The sequence below is a fragment of the Silene latifolia genome, chromosome X, assembly GCF_048544455.1.
Source record: "Silene latifolia isolate original U9 population chromosome X, ASM4854445v1, whole genome shotgun sequence".
Classification (NCBI taxonomy): domain Eukaryota; kingdom Viridiplantae; phylum Streptophyta; class Magnoliopsida; order Caryophyllales; family Caryophyllaceae; genus Silene; species Silene latifolia.
The window spans coordinates 1819635-1834742 of NC_133537.1; the positions used below are offsets into that span (position 1 = coordinate 1819635).

General features: G+C 45.0%; 2 protein-coding genes across 2 annotated transcripts; both read left to right on the forward strand.

The window, feature by feature from the left end:
• Positions 1 to 966: 966 nt before the first annotated feature.
• On the forward strand, positions 967 to 2833 carry LOC141621127 (anthocyanidin 3-O-glucosyltransferase 2-like). The gene has a single exon (XM_074437824.1). The coding sequence runs from the start codon at positions 1223 to 1225 to the stop codon at positions 2690 to 2692; it is 1470 nt and encodes a 489-aa protein (XP_074293925.1). The 5' UTR covers positions 967 to 1222; the 3' UTR covers positions 2693 to 2833.
• A 1254-nt stretch (positions 2834 to 4087) lies between these two features.
• LOC141621129 (anthocyanidin 3-O-glucosyltransferase 2-like) lies at positions 4088 to 6289 on the forward strand. The gene has a single exon (XM_074437826.1). It carries the CDS (start codon positions 4725 to 4727, stop codon positions 6192 to 6194), a length of 1470 nt encoding a protein of 489 aa, XP_074293927.1. The 5' UTR covers positions 4088 to 4724; the 3' UTR covers positions 6195 to 6289.
• Positions 6290 to 15108: the final 8819 nt, after the last annotated feature.

A 15108-nucleotide genomic window follows, 5' to 3' on the forward strand; every position in this document is an offset into this window, starting at 1 on the left:
TCCCAAACTTCACCGAGGCAAGACCCATAGCGTGCCATGGCATGCTAACCCCGTGTCATGATAAAATGGGACATCAGCCATACTGGAACATGCCAGCTTAACGGACCCGCATACCCACTTTCATCTGACATTCCGGTTAATTGTTGGCATATGAAGTATTTTCTAAGAGGATAACATTGTAGCAACTTGTTTGATGACAACCCCAAAATTGGTCTATAGTGAAAGTCCAATTAGAAATTTTATTCGGCTTATATACCCAGATCACACAACTTAAAGTTCATGGGCTTGAAGTAAGCCCAACCTTATTTTGACATACTTATGGAGTCATGGGTTTGAAGTAATAACCAAGTTGCTATTTAACTCCACTAATCTCAATTACAAGTTACAAGTTTCAACCATCAATAATAAAACCGTTTATGAATTACCTCACTCTTATACTTCCTCTAATTCTTGATAACCCTCCCTACCTTCTTTTACGTCAATTTACAATAATTTCACTATTTCTATTTTTGTTAAGTGTTTGTGTGATCCAAATTTAATTATATGGTAGGATAGTGTGTTTGTGTGATCCAAATTCAATTGTATGGTGGGTTAATGTGTTTTCTTAAATTTTGTGCATAAAGGAATAAGGAAAATGGGAAAGATTATTAAGAACACAAATTCTCACTTTAGACGGACATTATCCGTCTAAAGCTGTAGACGGATAGTATGTCTCTCACAAAATGAGAGTGAATAGTGCAAGTGGGTGGGAAATGGATACCCTCACTTGCCCTCCCACTTGCATTTTGTGAGAGAACCACTATCCATCTACAGATTTAGACGGATAGTGTCCATTTACAATAAGACGGATTGTATTAAGAATTGGAGGGAGTATTATTTAATAATTTTCACTTGACTTGCCCAACAAGTCGGACTAGTTTCACTTGACTTGCCCAATAAGTTGCAAATTAATTAAACCAAGAACACATTTTTACTCCAAACACCAAAATACAATCACCTACCTCATCCCTGACATCATCTACCCCTGATCTCCAATTAATTTGCTCCAATCCACGCCCCTTCATGCTTAAAGAAACAGTCCATGCATGATACATTATCCTCTATTATTAATTATATTCGTTCACTATATATACATTATTACTACCACTCCCCTTAACATATATCACCATATCCATTATCCCATATATTAACGTAATTGCTAAATCCCGCACTAATTATAATCATGAGCAATAATTCAGCTGAATTAGTGTTTATTCCGTCCCCAGGAGTGGGTCATTTAATTTCCACCGTGCAATTAGCCAAACTTTTACTTGAAACAAATCAATCTCTTTCCATTACTATCCTCGTTATAAAACTTCCAATTCATGCTTCCAAATTAGATGCTTTTGTTGAGTCAGAGTCACGTAACAACCCGTATTCGACCAGACTCGTATTTGTAACTCTCCCGACCCCAACCAATTCCCTTGAACCGACTTCACCCGCTTTCTTCACTGCGGTCATTGACCTTCATAAGCCGCTAGTCAAGGAGTTGGTTGATGAACGGGTTAGGGTCGGGTCCCCGAAGCCGGCCGGGTTTGTTCTTGACATGTTTTGCACCACTTTTGTGGATATTGCTGAGGAGCTAGGTGTGCCTTCCTATCTTTACTTTACTTCTGGGGCTCCGCTCTTGAACTTCGTGTTTTGGGCTCAGACATATGCTGAGAATCACGGGCTTCAGGCCCGTGATTTAGCGGTTAAGTTCAGTGAATCGAATAGTTCATTTACCGTATCTGGGTTCAAAAACCCGGTTATGAGTAAATATATTCCCGAAGTTTGTAAAGATGAATTTGGGAGTGAGATGATTCTTAATTTTGCAAGGCAGTTTAGAAGAATGAAGGGTATTTTGGTCAATTCGTACATGGAGCTCGAATCGTCTACTATCCAATCATTGCAAAATAGCGAGGACAAAACAATTCCACCTGTTTACCTGGTGGGTCCCATTATGGATCTCAAAAGTGGTGGTGGGACCCAGGATAAGGAGAAAGAGTCAATTATAAAGTGGCTGGATGATCAACCTGAATCCTCGGTGGTGTTCCTTTGCTTTGGGAGCCTGGGAAGCTTTGACGAGGAACAAGTCAAGGAAATCGCCAACGGTCTAGATCGATCTGGCCATCGATTTCTATGGGCCCTACGAAGGCCGATAACCCCAGGAAAGCCGGGGTCCCTTAGCGATAATGAGCCCTTTTTAGAGGCCCTTCCAGAAGGGTTTCTCGACCACACGGCCCAGAGAGGGAAGATTATAGGGTGGGCCCCACAAGTCGAGGTATTGTCCCACCCTGCAGTAGGTGGATTTGTGTCGCATTGTGGGTGGAACTCGACACTGGAAAGTCTGTGGTTTAATGTCCCTATTGGCGCATGGCCAATGTATGCTGAACAACAACTAAATGCCTTCGCGTTAGTCAAAGAGCTGGAATTGGCGGTTGAGATACGAATGGATTATAGTAGGGATTTCATACTTGGAAAAGCTGAATTTATAGTGAAAGCTACAGAGATTGAAGAGGGGATTAAGAAATTGATGAGTATGGATAATAAGAAAATAAGAGGAAATGTGAAGGAAATGAGTGATAAAGCTAGGAAAGCATTAGAAAATGGAGGATCTTCTTATAATTCATTGGGTTCTTTTATAAAAGATGTCTTAAGCAACGTTGCTTAAACAATAATGCAGTGAACGGAGAACGAGTTTATGGGATTTTTTTTTGAACATGTAATCACGGTGCTTAGCTTGTGTCAAAGGGTGTTTTAGTTGTGAGTTGTGACTAATTGCTTTGACATCTTGTCTTATTTGAGCTTTACATTATCACATTGCTTACTCTTCTTAGTTCTTATTATGCGACTACTTTCTACGTCCCGGTCAATTATTATTGTTTTTTTGATTTTTGCCCAAAGACCAAATAAAAGAAAGGATGTTAATTATAAGATGATAAGTGAAACAATAAATTGAAAGTAAAGAAACCTTTAAAAGTTAAAATAGATCAGTTTTTTCCAAACATTATGACGAGGTTTAATCTCCGAGTAAGATTACAAGATATCTACATGAAATAAAATCCCTCTCAAATATTGGTAAAAACAAATGTAATTTATCAAACGTACGAACATAATATTGTATTTGCTCGTTATTGATCGGGTTGGATGTCGAAATACGTGCGAAAAAGATGGTGTTCTTCTTTGTATATTATTTGTCCCACATTGAAAAATAATGTGGGTGTGGTGAATATACTACGTATAAATAGTAAAATTGTCCCACATCGGAAAATTACTATAAGGTGAGTTGATCCTCTGATTATAAATAAGAGTCATCCTTGGAACTTAGATAACAAACCAAAACCTTTGAGTTAAGTATAGTCTTAGAAAGCTCTTAAGAGTTTGTATTATTATCTTCACAATAGTGAAATTTATTATTATTTGTCTTCTCCCAAATCAAAAACTTTTGATAACAACACGCCTCAATTACAACAATAACAAACAAATATTAACCACATAAATATTTATAAAGAATAAACAAACATTAATCACGTAAATATTTATAAAGAAGATTACATATTAGTGATCTTAACAAACGATATTGTAATATGTTTATTTTAAGACAATCGATAATATAATAACTTTATTTAAGACAAAATCACAATTTAAAATAAAATGATGCTATATATACCTAAATTGGTTATTAATATGTCATCAATAATTATACACTCTACTAAAATATAAAATTAATAAATTCTAATAAAATTATTAATAAATAATATTTGGTCATATTATTAAATATAACTACTATTAGCTATAATGAATAGCAATTGTCCGTATATGGGATTCGGGTTGGATGTCAAACTAGGTGCGAAAAAGATGGTGTACTTCTTAGTCTGTTATTTGTCCCACATTGAAAAATAATGCAGGTGTGGTGAACATACTACATATAAATAGTAAAATTGTCCCACATTAAAAGATTAACATCCTATAAAATAAGTTTAAAGTTGAAGATCCAGTAAGTTCAAAACTCTAGTTAATTCATACTTGGTTTCTAATAAGTTTAGATTATATAAATTCAGTTCAAATCATAGAAGTTAATTCAAAAAGAAAAAAAGAAAAAATAGATCTCGTAAGTTCAATTAAAAAAATTAAGATTTTATAAATTTAATTCAAATAAATTACTCCCTCTTCCTCTGTCCCGGTAATTTGTTGTCCTATATTATTTTTGGGTGTCTCGATTAATTGTTGACCCTTTTATTTTAAAAATAAATTTGATGAACAATTTAATTATTTACACTCAATTTAATCCACTTGTCATTTGGTTTTGGCCCCTTTTTTTTCTTGATCTTTGTGCAAAAATTAAAGGAAAACAATTAATCGGGACGAGACGGAGGGAGTAGGAAAAAGTAAATCCAAAAGTACATGCCCTTACTCTATCCCCACCGAGCACGAACACATCTTAGCTTGCTTGTCCAAGAATAAAACAATCATGCATCCACCTCACCCCTGACATCATCTACTGCATGCAATCCAATCAAAAGTTGCTTCATTCCATGCAACTTCATGCATGAAACAATCCATGCATGCATGAATGCATCCACTATATATACTACTATACCACTGCCCTAACATATATCCATCAACCAAGCAAATTCCAAATATTAACAACGTAAAATAATCCTTTCATCGTATAATCTTCTTCCACAAATTTAATCATAATCATGAACAATAATCCTACTGAATTAGTATTTTTTCCGGCACCCGGTGTGGGCCACCTAATTTCAACCGTGCAATTAGCCAAACTCATCCTTGAAACAAATCAATCTATTTCCATTTCTATCCTTTTGTTTACACTTCCCGTCCATTCTTCCAAATTAACTGCCTTTGTTGAGTCAGAGTCACGTAACAACCCGTACTCGACCAGACTCGTATTCATATCTTTCCCTACCCTAACAAACATGCCTGACCCGTCTTCACCTGATCTCTTCAGAACAGTCATTGACCTCTATAAGCCGCTTGTCAAAGAGATGTTTGATAACCGGGTCAAGGCCGGGTCGTCCAAACCGGCCGGGTTTGTTCTTGACATGTTTTGCACCACATACGTGGATGTTGCTGATGAGCTAGGCGTACCTTCTTATCTTTACTGTACTTCTGGGGCTTCGACCTTGAACTTTATGTTTTGGGCCCAGAAATGGGCTGAGGATCAAGGACTCCAGGCCCGTGATTTAGCAGTCAAGATCAGTGACCCGAATGGTTCATATATCGTACCCGGGTTTAAGTATCCGATTGCAGCTAAGAATATTCCGGCTGTTTTTAAAGATGAGTATTGGGGTGAAATACTTATTAATTTTACAAGGCAGTTTAGAAGAATGAAGGGTATTCTGGTCAATTCGTATGTGGAGCTCGAATCGGTTGCTATCCAATCATTGCAAAATAGTGAAGACATAACTATCCCACCCGTTTACCCGGTGGGTCCCATAATGGATCTTAAAAGTGGAGGTGGGACCAAGGATAAGGAAAAAGAGTCAATTATGAAGTGGCTTGATAGTCAACCTGAATCCTCGGTGGTGTTCCTTTGCTTTGGGAGTATGGGAAGCTTCGGTGAGGAGCAAGTTACGGAAATTGCAAACGCCTTAGATCAATCCGGCCATCGGTTTCTGTGGGCCCTACGAAAACCGCCATCCTCGGAAAAGTCGGAGTCCCGTAGTGACAGCGGGACCTTCTTAGAGGCCCTTCCTGAGGGGTTTCTTGACCGCACGGCCAAGAGAGGGAAGGTTATAGGGTGGGCCCCACAGGTCGATGTGTTAGCCCACCCAGCAGTAGGTGGATTTGTGTCGCACTGTGGGTGGAACTCGACACTGGAGAGTCTATGGCATAATGTCCCAATTGGCACGTGGCCCATGTATGCTGAACAGCAGTTGAATGCCTTCGAGTTAGTTAAAGAGCTGGAATTGGCGGTTGAGATACGAATGGATTATAGTAGGGATTTAAAACTTGGAAAAGATAATTTTATAGTGAAAGCTATAGAGATTGAAGAGGGGATTAAGAAATTGATGAGTATGGATAATAAGAAAATAAGAGGAAATGTGAAGGAAATGAGTGACAAAGCTAGGAAAGCATTACAAAATGGAGGATCTTCTTATAATTCATTGGGTTCTTTTATTAAAGATGTCTTGAACAACTACTCTTGAATAATGCAGTGAAGGGAGAACGAGCATGCTCTACTTGTTGGCTACTAATATCATTTACTGTTTTTTTTTTAATTGTTTACATTGTTTGTGTCAAAGAGTGTTTAGTTAACTACTCGTATTTGAGGTTTTACACTATGCTTTGAATCTTGTATTATTTTGTGACTTCTATTTATATATACACTCATTCCTTCATAAACGTTTCTTATTTCATATTCTTTTTTCAACTTTCACTATCAAAATAATAACGGTAAAAAATCATGTATTATCCCTCAGATTTACCACTTTGCATGTAATTCTTGTCCTTGTTAACAAAATAAAACTTTGACCGCTGACTAAAACTCTTCACGAGGATTTATAAATAAACAATAAATATAGTGAGACAAAATTTTTTTTCAACTTTCACTATCAAAATAATAACGGTAAAAAATCACGTATTATCCCTGAGATTTACCACTGATGGGGCATATTCTGCACCGCTGACCAAGTCAACATATTGAGCAAGGTCAAAGATATCCACAAAGAAGTCAACGGCTTAGGCGGCCCTAGCCGATCTGACCCATCGGCTGTCGGCTGGTCTCGGATGGCAACTTGCCGGTACCGGGCACATACCCGCGTACTCACATCCAAGACCCTCGGTGGTGAGTCTACGGGGCCCGCCGGCTCGCCATAGGTCCCTCGGCCGAGGGGTAGATCGGTCTTTCCACCTGCTTAGCCACTTGGCTACTACGTGACAAAAGGTGAAAGTTTATAAATACTCCTCAACCTTCATTGAGGAAAGGATCCACATCTTAACCTAAAAAACACTATTCATCTGGTATAATCTTCCTTATCTCTCTACAATATACATTTAGCCAAGGAACAACTTATCCCCTAAGTTACCGACTTGAGCGTCGGAGTGAGTACGCTGGCACAAAGCCAAGCCCTCGCCTTCGTTCATTGTTGCAAGAGAGGCCGAGAGGAACGATAAAGACAAGAAGGATTCAAACAAGGACATCATTCTACAAGCTACGGTGGCAACGAATATCTCGCTCTGAATTACACCCGGAATAATTGGCGCTGTCGTGGGGGAAAACGCTACTAGAAGCTAGTCACATTCATTCCCAAACAAAAAAAAAAACAACAAAAGCCCACCCAAAAAGCTAAGATGTCAAAACAACAAGACGTAGCAAAACCGAAAATGGTCCGGACCTAATTAGTAATACGCCCGCTCACACATCACGCCGACAAGAGCGGCGGAAACCGTCCAAGAGACCAGGGCCCAAAATGTGACTCCGAGAAATTTGAACGGAGCACTGGGAGAAGCTGACCCGGCCAAGTCGCCGGGGGAGCCCAAAGTGGGCGTGGTAGACCTAAGTCCTTCCCGCTCATGGGAGGACAGCGTCCCCGCAAAGCACGAACGAGGCTTACCCCAAAGGAGCCGAGGAGGAGTCCGACTCAGCAGAGTTGGAGAAGAAGTCCGAGTCGAAGAAGGAGTCCTTCCCGCTACGAGGAGAGGAGCCGGATTAGGAATGCGAGGAGCCGATCGCCGCGTGTCGTTCGACACGTGGTCGATGACGACCCCTCAACGCCTACGTCCTAGAAGTCCAAGTGCCAACTAAGCTCAAGTTGCCACCCCTATCATACAAAGGAGATAGTGACCCACCCGACCACGCCGAGGCTTTCGAGTCTTACATGTCGGTATGGGAGCAGCCCGATGAGGTCAGTGCGAGTTTTCCCAACAACTCTGCATGGGATGGCTCAAAGTTGGTACAAAGGGCTTCCCGACGGCTCGGTATACTATTACGCCGACCTAAGAGACGCCTTTCTAGCCCAGGACTCTTGCAACAAGAGAAGGGCCGTGGAGACATCGGACCTCCTAACTATCAAACAGGAGGGGGCGAGTCTCTACGAAGCTATGTGAAGAGGTTCGATGGAAAGGTCCAGCAGATTCGAGAAATTAATCCCGAATCGCGGCCTTGTGGCGATGAAGGGCCTCCCGAGGGGAGACTTAAAAAATGAGCTCATCAAGTGCGGAGGCCCGAGCTTGGATGCCGCCAGGAGGATGGCCGACCAGGCCATCAAGGTAGAAGACTATCACAAGACATGGGTAGGCCCCAGCGAGGCCAAGCCCTCCGAAAAGAAGAGCCACCGGAGGACAACCGGATGAAAGACGCCGTGACAACAACGGGTCACGGTCCGATGAAAGACGCCGTGAGAATAATAGGTCACGGTCGGACAAGTCTGCCAGAAACAGACTCGACGGCGCGCGGGTGGAGTTCGGGAACGTACCACCAGAGGCGGTATAGTGATAAAACCCCTCTCGTCGTATCGGCCCGCCGAGGTCTTCGCCCGAGCAAAAACGAGGGCCGAAGTGGGAGACCCCCAAGCCAAAAAGTGACGGTGACACGAGCCGATCTTTGTGAGTACCACGGCCACACCGCCATTTAACCAACGATCGCTGGCATCAAGAATGCCATTGAAGAGCAGATCCGGAAGGGGAGCCTCGGCAAGTACGTTGCCAAAGGCCAAAAGACGACGCCGACGATTCGGGTAAGAAATCCGTCTTTGAACGGATAGGAGTGATCCATGTAGTCATCGGGGGCAACGAGAACGGAGGGTCCGCTCATGGGCACAAACGGCACCGAACGAGCTATATCGGCCATCAACTTTGTGCCCAACACAAATGATCCCCGCCTCCAACATCCCCCGATATAACCATTGGAAGGAAGGACTACGAAGGAGTCATCGCTCCTCACAGCGACCCACTTGTAGTCAATTTGGACATATCCAACCACCTGGTCAAGAGGTGCCCGATTGACACGGCGCGTACACGGACATCATGTTCGGGAGTGCTTCCTCGGCCTCGGCACGAAAGTCAAGGACTTGAGCCCCGCACCAACCCACTATACGACTTCTCTGGGCCTACCTGGTACCACCGGGATCAATCGGACTCCGGTGACATTCGGCGAAAAGAATGCGGCTAAAAATGTCCTAGCCGAGTTCGTGGTCATCGACGGCTCGTCCGCCTACAACGTTCTCATAGGCCGAGTCACCCTGAGTGAGGCAGACGCAGTGATGTCCATCCGGGCCCTAACACTAATGTATGTCTCGGACCGGGGGGAAGCGCATAAGCTTGTCTCCAAAGACGAGAATGACGAGGTGGTCAACGTCCGGATAGCCGCCGGAGGATGCAACATGCAATCTCTCAAAGTGGCAAAGAAATCGAGAAAAGGGAAAAGTCTATCCTTACAACAGGAGGGCGACCTCATGGATGTAACTAGCGGTGACCGATCGGGAAGGTGTGCCTTTGACAAACCATTAGGACTCGGTAATCTCGGAAAACTCTATGTAGCGGCGGAGGTGTCCAAAACAATTTGTGGGCACCCCGACGCATGTTTTTACCTAATGAAAAATCGTCCAAGTCTTCCATCGAATGTTCAATTTGCCCTTAGTCACTAGGAAGCGCGACGACGCCGTCTCACGCCGTCATACCGACAAGAGCGGCGATCTCCATGAAGAAATAGGCGCCGTCGCAGCCACCCCCAGCATGAAGACGCCACTAGCGATCACCCCAAGAGGTTTGACGCCGTCGCAGTCACTCCAAGTGGTAGACGCCACTACCAGCTCCATGAAGAAATAGGCGCCGTCGCAGTCACCCCAAGTAGTAGACGCCACGGCAGCCACCCCAAGAGGTTTGACGCCGTCGCAGTCACTCCAAGTGGTAGACGCCACGGCCTCCATGAAGAAATAGGCGCCGTCGCAGATCACCCCAAGTAGTAGACGCCACGCGAGTCACCCCAAGAGGTTTGACGCCGTCGCAGCTCACTCCAAGTGGTAGACGCCACGGCGCAATAACAAGAAGCATGCTGGCTCACACCGTCACACACCGACAAGAGCGGCAATCACCACCGAAGCGCACACATCGATGGTAACGACCAGCGCAGGTGATACTCGCAAAGCGTTCAAAATGCCTCAAGAAGCGTTAACACGATTGAGATACGCACTCTAGACCGCCTCGGCCAAGCCGAGGCAGAAACAAAAGAGACACTCAATTAATAACGTAAGGAGACAACCCAGACGAAGACATAGACGCTAAAGTACAATTGAGACGCTCAAATACTAGCGCAAGAAAAAGAAGTGAGGTAAAAACCTCGGCCAGGCCGGAGGCGGAAGAAACGAACTCTTATTAAAAATGTTCAACGAATTACAAGAAATTACAAGGATAAGCCAAAAGACAAAAGGTTACGATATCATCTCCCTATGTCCGTTGTTGCTCGCCATCGCCAGCGGTAGCAAAGACCTTCTTCGATGAGTAACCCAACAGGTTCCCTTAGCGGCCTCGGCCTTCGCCCCCTTAGCCTCGGCGGCCTCAATCGCCCTTGCCCAATCGGCTTCCTCCTTGGCCGCTTTAGCCTTCTCGGCAAGAAGAGCTGCCGCCTCCTCGGCCGCCTCTTGCTCTATCTTCACCCTCACCGCCTCCTTGGCCTTCTCCTCCACAACCTTCTCCTTAGCTTCGAGCTTGTCGTCAAACAACTCGTCGAATTTGCTCCACGGAAAGGAACCTTCAAGAGGGAAAAGCTCCTCAATTGTTTCCCCCGCGCTTTGCTGGTCGGATCCCGGAATTCGAGCACATGTCGGGAGCATTTTGGTTTGGAGCATCTCAATGTCGTCCTCCTTTTGCCTCGATGATGGCCTCCTTGCTCCGAATCACCTTCCCCGGATCTCAAACCGTCCCCCCGAATTCATTCCTCTGCTGGAAATAGAGGTCGGCGTGCCTCGAACGAGGTCACACTTCGCCAAAGCACTTTTCAACTTCGGCCGCAGCGAGTCTCGGCCTTGACTCTCTCAAAGAGGACCTCCTTTTCGGCGTCCTCCCCCCGAGTTTTCTCTCGACAAGAGCGCCTCCTCGGCCTCCCCCCTAAGCCTCTCGCTCATTGAGAAGATCCGGCCGCCTTCGCGCCACCTTCCTAGTGGCATTAAGCTCAAAAGCGGATTGAGCCACGGCCTTCTCCCGCTCCATGATACGAGCACCGGTCGGCTCGTTCCACCTCGCCGATCTCTTGATCAACCTCGCGCTTTCCGCTACAAGCCGAGAGGGGAAGCCTTCTGGGATGAAGAGTCAATGGCGACGTTATGATCACCACTGCGGTCGGGAAAGGGAAACCTTCGGGATGAAGAGTCAATGGCGACGTTATGATCACCACTGCGCGGTTTCTCCTCCACCGGTCGCTCAACAAGAGCGGCGGCCGACAAAGAATGATCTACAAAATTTAAAGTAAGCGTCGTATCAACATACATAGACATGCGGAGAGCTCTGTCCCCGCAGCGCCTAATGAACCGGCTAAGTCTGAGGCACGGGATAGATCAATACCGTGCTTGGCCTTCTTGGCCGAAGGGCGCATTTCCTCGTCCAGCCGTGGCGAAGCAACGCGGTAAAGGCTGTCGCTTTCTTTTTACGGACAAGGGAGACCCCTCCTCCTCATCGGAATCATCCCCATTGGAGATGTAAACGATCTCCACCGTCTCCTTCGAACGGGGGGATGGAAGGCGGAGCCGATGTCGACGCCATCACCGCCGAAGGTTTTGTTTTTCGCGTATGGCGCGGCATGTTACTAACAACCTTCGCCAGGCCTCCACCGCATTCAAGCTTTTCAAGCACCGGTCCATAAGATCATTCGGCGACGTCCTACGGTCATGGGTCAGAGCCTTGGGATGCAAGTTAGCAACGGTTTTGTCTTTGTGCAGCCCCATTCTCCGGAGGATATCCTCAGACAAATCCGGTCCAAAGTAGTCTGCGAAAGAAATAAAAGCAAGAATTAAGTAGAAGAAATAAATCGAAGTTCGAAAAACAGGAACATTAAGAGCGGTGATGGGCCTCATACCGACCCCACTCACTCTGTGCTAGGGCCGGTATGAGGCCGACATGGCAGAGCGGCTCATCCTGAAGAATGATCTGCGTTGGGGGAATCCATTTTTTCGGCACCCCACCCTTGTCCGCCTCAAAAGCCTCATCGCGCTTTCTCATCCTCTTTAAGAAGGACCTTGCTGGCATCCATCTTGAGCTTCTTCCGGTGACCCATCCGTCATGCTCCGCCTTAGTCTCACACCGCAAATTCACTTGGTGCTTTGAAAGGAGAGGGGGCGGATAGTCATCCTACCTTAACATATAACCACCGATCTCTCCAATCTTTGCAAGAAGTAAGTTTGTCAACAGAGACATAACCTTTCTCCGTGTGCACACCGTACCAACCGACGCGCCGAGATTGACGGCTGGAGATAATGAAGCCGGCGGAATAAATTCACCGTCGGGCCTCCCCTTGAAGAGACAAAGCCACACAAAGCCGACTATCGTCCTCATGGCCAACGGATGCGGTTGGGCCACACGACGTTCATAGCTTTAATGATGGCCATGACGTACTCATTCGGCGGAAACCGAGCCCGTACTCCAAGTGTCGCATGTATACGCCGGTATGGCCCGGCGGAGGGCAACAGACGGCCTGACCCTCCTCAGGGATAACAATCTTGTATCCCCTGCCAAAAAAGAAATGGCCCTCGAAAAATGTCTCACCGGAACAACTAGCCAACTTATGGGTCCAAGCTCGGTCAACGAGTACCTTACGACGTCACCGTGATCCATAACGCATCGCCTCCCCTCTTTGGGACGAGCCTCTTCAAAGATCATCGCCAAAATCGTCTCGCGTCATCATCGACATCAGAGTCATCCTCTCATTCCTCCAAAATTCGAGGATCGACTTCGGGAGAAGGAGACCTAGGGCCCCCGTGCCTTATCGGGAGGGCGTCCAACTTCTCCTCCTCATCAAGACGCGACGGGGAACCCCCTCGCGTCGGTTTGCTAGGCCCGGCATCGGCAGAAGACATGTTTACAATAATAACTTACAGAGTTAAGAAATTGGAAAGTTTGTTTGTTTACCTTGAAGAAAAACACCAGCCGGAGTAACAACTCTGAAAATTAGAAGACAATGAAACCCTTGAAAGTTTAGAGAAGAAAATTTTGGAGAATGAAATTGGTGGCCAATTTCACGGATAACTGCCCTATTTATAGGAAAAGCCCATGAAGAAGGACCAATCAGAGAACAGCCCATGAAGCGTCAACCAATCAGCATGCAGACACGTGTCGGACATGCAACCACGGGATGTCAATCGTTGCAACAGTCGAACGTCAATCAATGCAACAGTGACCAAGCGTCTTCAACACGCCCATTCGTATCTCTCCGCCTATTCACCTTCCTCAACAAATTCCCAAGCATCTGTTCTCCGCCGGCCACATGATCAACCAAGCTAAGTAGCGCCGGCCGGGGGCAATCAAAAACAATCGGCACTCTCAACCCTGGTCTCGGCCAGCGTCACTTTCTTTTCCACATCGGATGCCCTTTACGCATCCATGCGGAGGGGGGATATGGTACGGCCTAAGAATACCAGGCCGAGGTGAAAGAAGCCGCCGCAGAAGAAGCCGATACAGAAAATTTTTTACAAATTACTTGCGCAGAATATACGCTCAAACGTACATCGGAGCCCATACCACGGCATAGACTACGGCTGGGGCAAATTGATGGGGCATATTCTGCACCGCCGACCAAGTCAACATATTGAGCAAGGTCAAAGATATCCACAAAGAAGTCAACGGCTTAGCGAGCCTAGCCGATCGGCCCATCGGCTGTCGGCTGGGTCTCGGCATGACAACTTGCCCGGGGGCACATACCCGCGTACTCACATCCAAGACCCCTCGGCGGTGAGTCTACAGGGCCCGCCGGCCTGCCATAGGTCCCTCGGCCGAGGGGTAGATCAGTCTTTCCACCTGCTAGCCACTTGGCCACTACGTGACAAAAGGTGAAAGTCTATAAATACTCCTCAACCTTCATTGAGGAAAGGATCCACATCTTAACCTAAAAACACTATTCATCCTGTATAATCTTCCTTATCTCTCTACAATATACATTTAGCCAAGGAACAACTTATCCCCTAAGTTACTGACTTGAGCGTCGGAGTGAGTACGCTTGGCACAAAGCCAAGCCCTCAGTTCGTTCATTGTTGCAGGAGAGGCCGAGAGGAACGATAAAGACAAGAAGGATTCAAACAAGGACATCATTCTACAAGCAACGGGTGGCAACGAATATCTGCTCTGGAATTACACCCGGAACAACCACTTTGCGTGTAATTCTTGTCCTTGTTAATAAAAAAAAAACCATGACCGCTGATGACTAAAACTCTTAACAAGGATCGAGGAGCTTCAAAAACGGATTTTTTTTTCAAAGCAAAATCACATTTCCAAATTTATAAACAATAAATATAGCAGTGAGACAAAATTTTCTAATGCAAAAAGAGAGTATATATCATGTGTAAGATAACAAATCTCAAAAGTACTACATAATTTTCCGATTAAGAACCTTTTCATTTTAATCGGATGTAATTGACCGTGTTATAATTCAAGCTAAACTAAATCAAATTAAATACAGTTAATTACACTACCCAAGTTACAATATCAGTACGTAACTTTTCCTTAGTAGTCTTGCATAAGTAGACAACGACTCTATTCCCAGCCTAATCTTGTGTTTTATTTTAGTCGTATGAAACATGAAAAGCTTCTTCTTTTAGACAGATGGTCACTTAACTAGTCAAAACGAAGTCGTAGTTTGCCTGTGAATTTTAAATTCTCATGTATCAACAAAAATTATGTTTTTTTATTTCACTGCCCCAAGATAGACTCCTTACCACGTAAGCCATGACTTCAATACAAACCATTATATTTTACGAAAATACACGTGGTATCTCTTAACTTTGACACTTCAATTAATTAATAAAACTTGTAAATTCAGTGACCAAATATTGGAGCCTCATCCCCTGAGGATCGGAGACTCATCTCCTAGGGAAGGTTGGTGTCTCGTAGAGACAACGAGACGGGAACTGCTGGGACTGC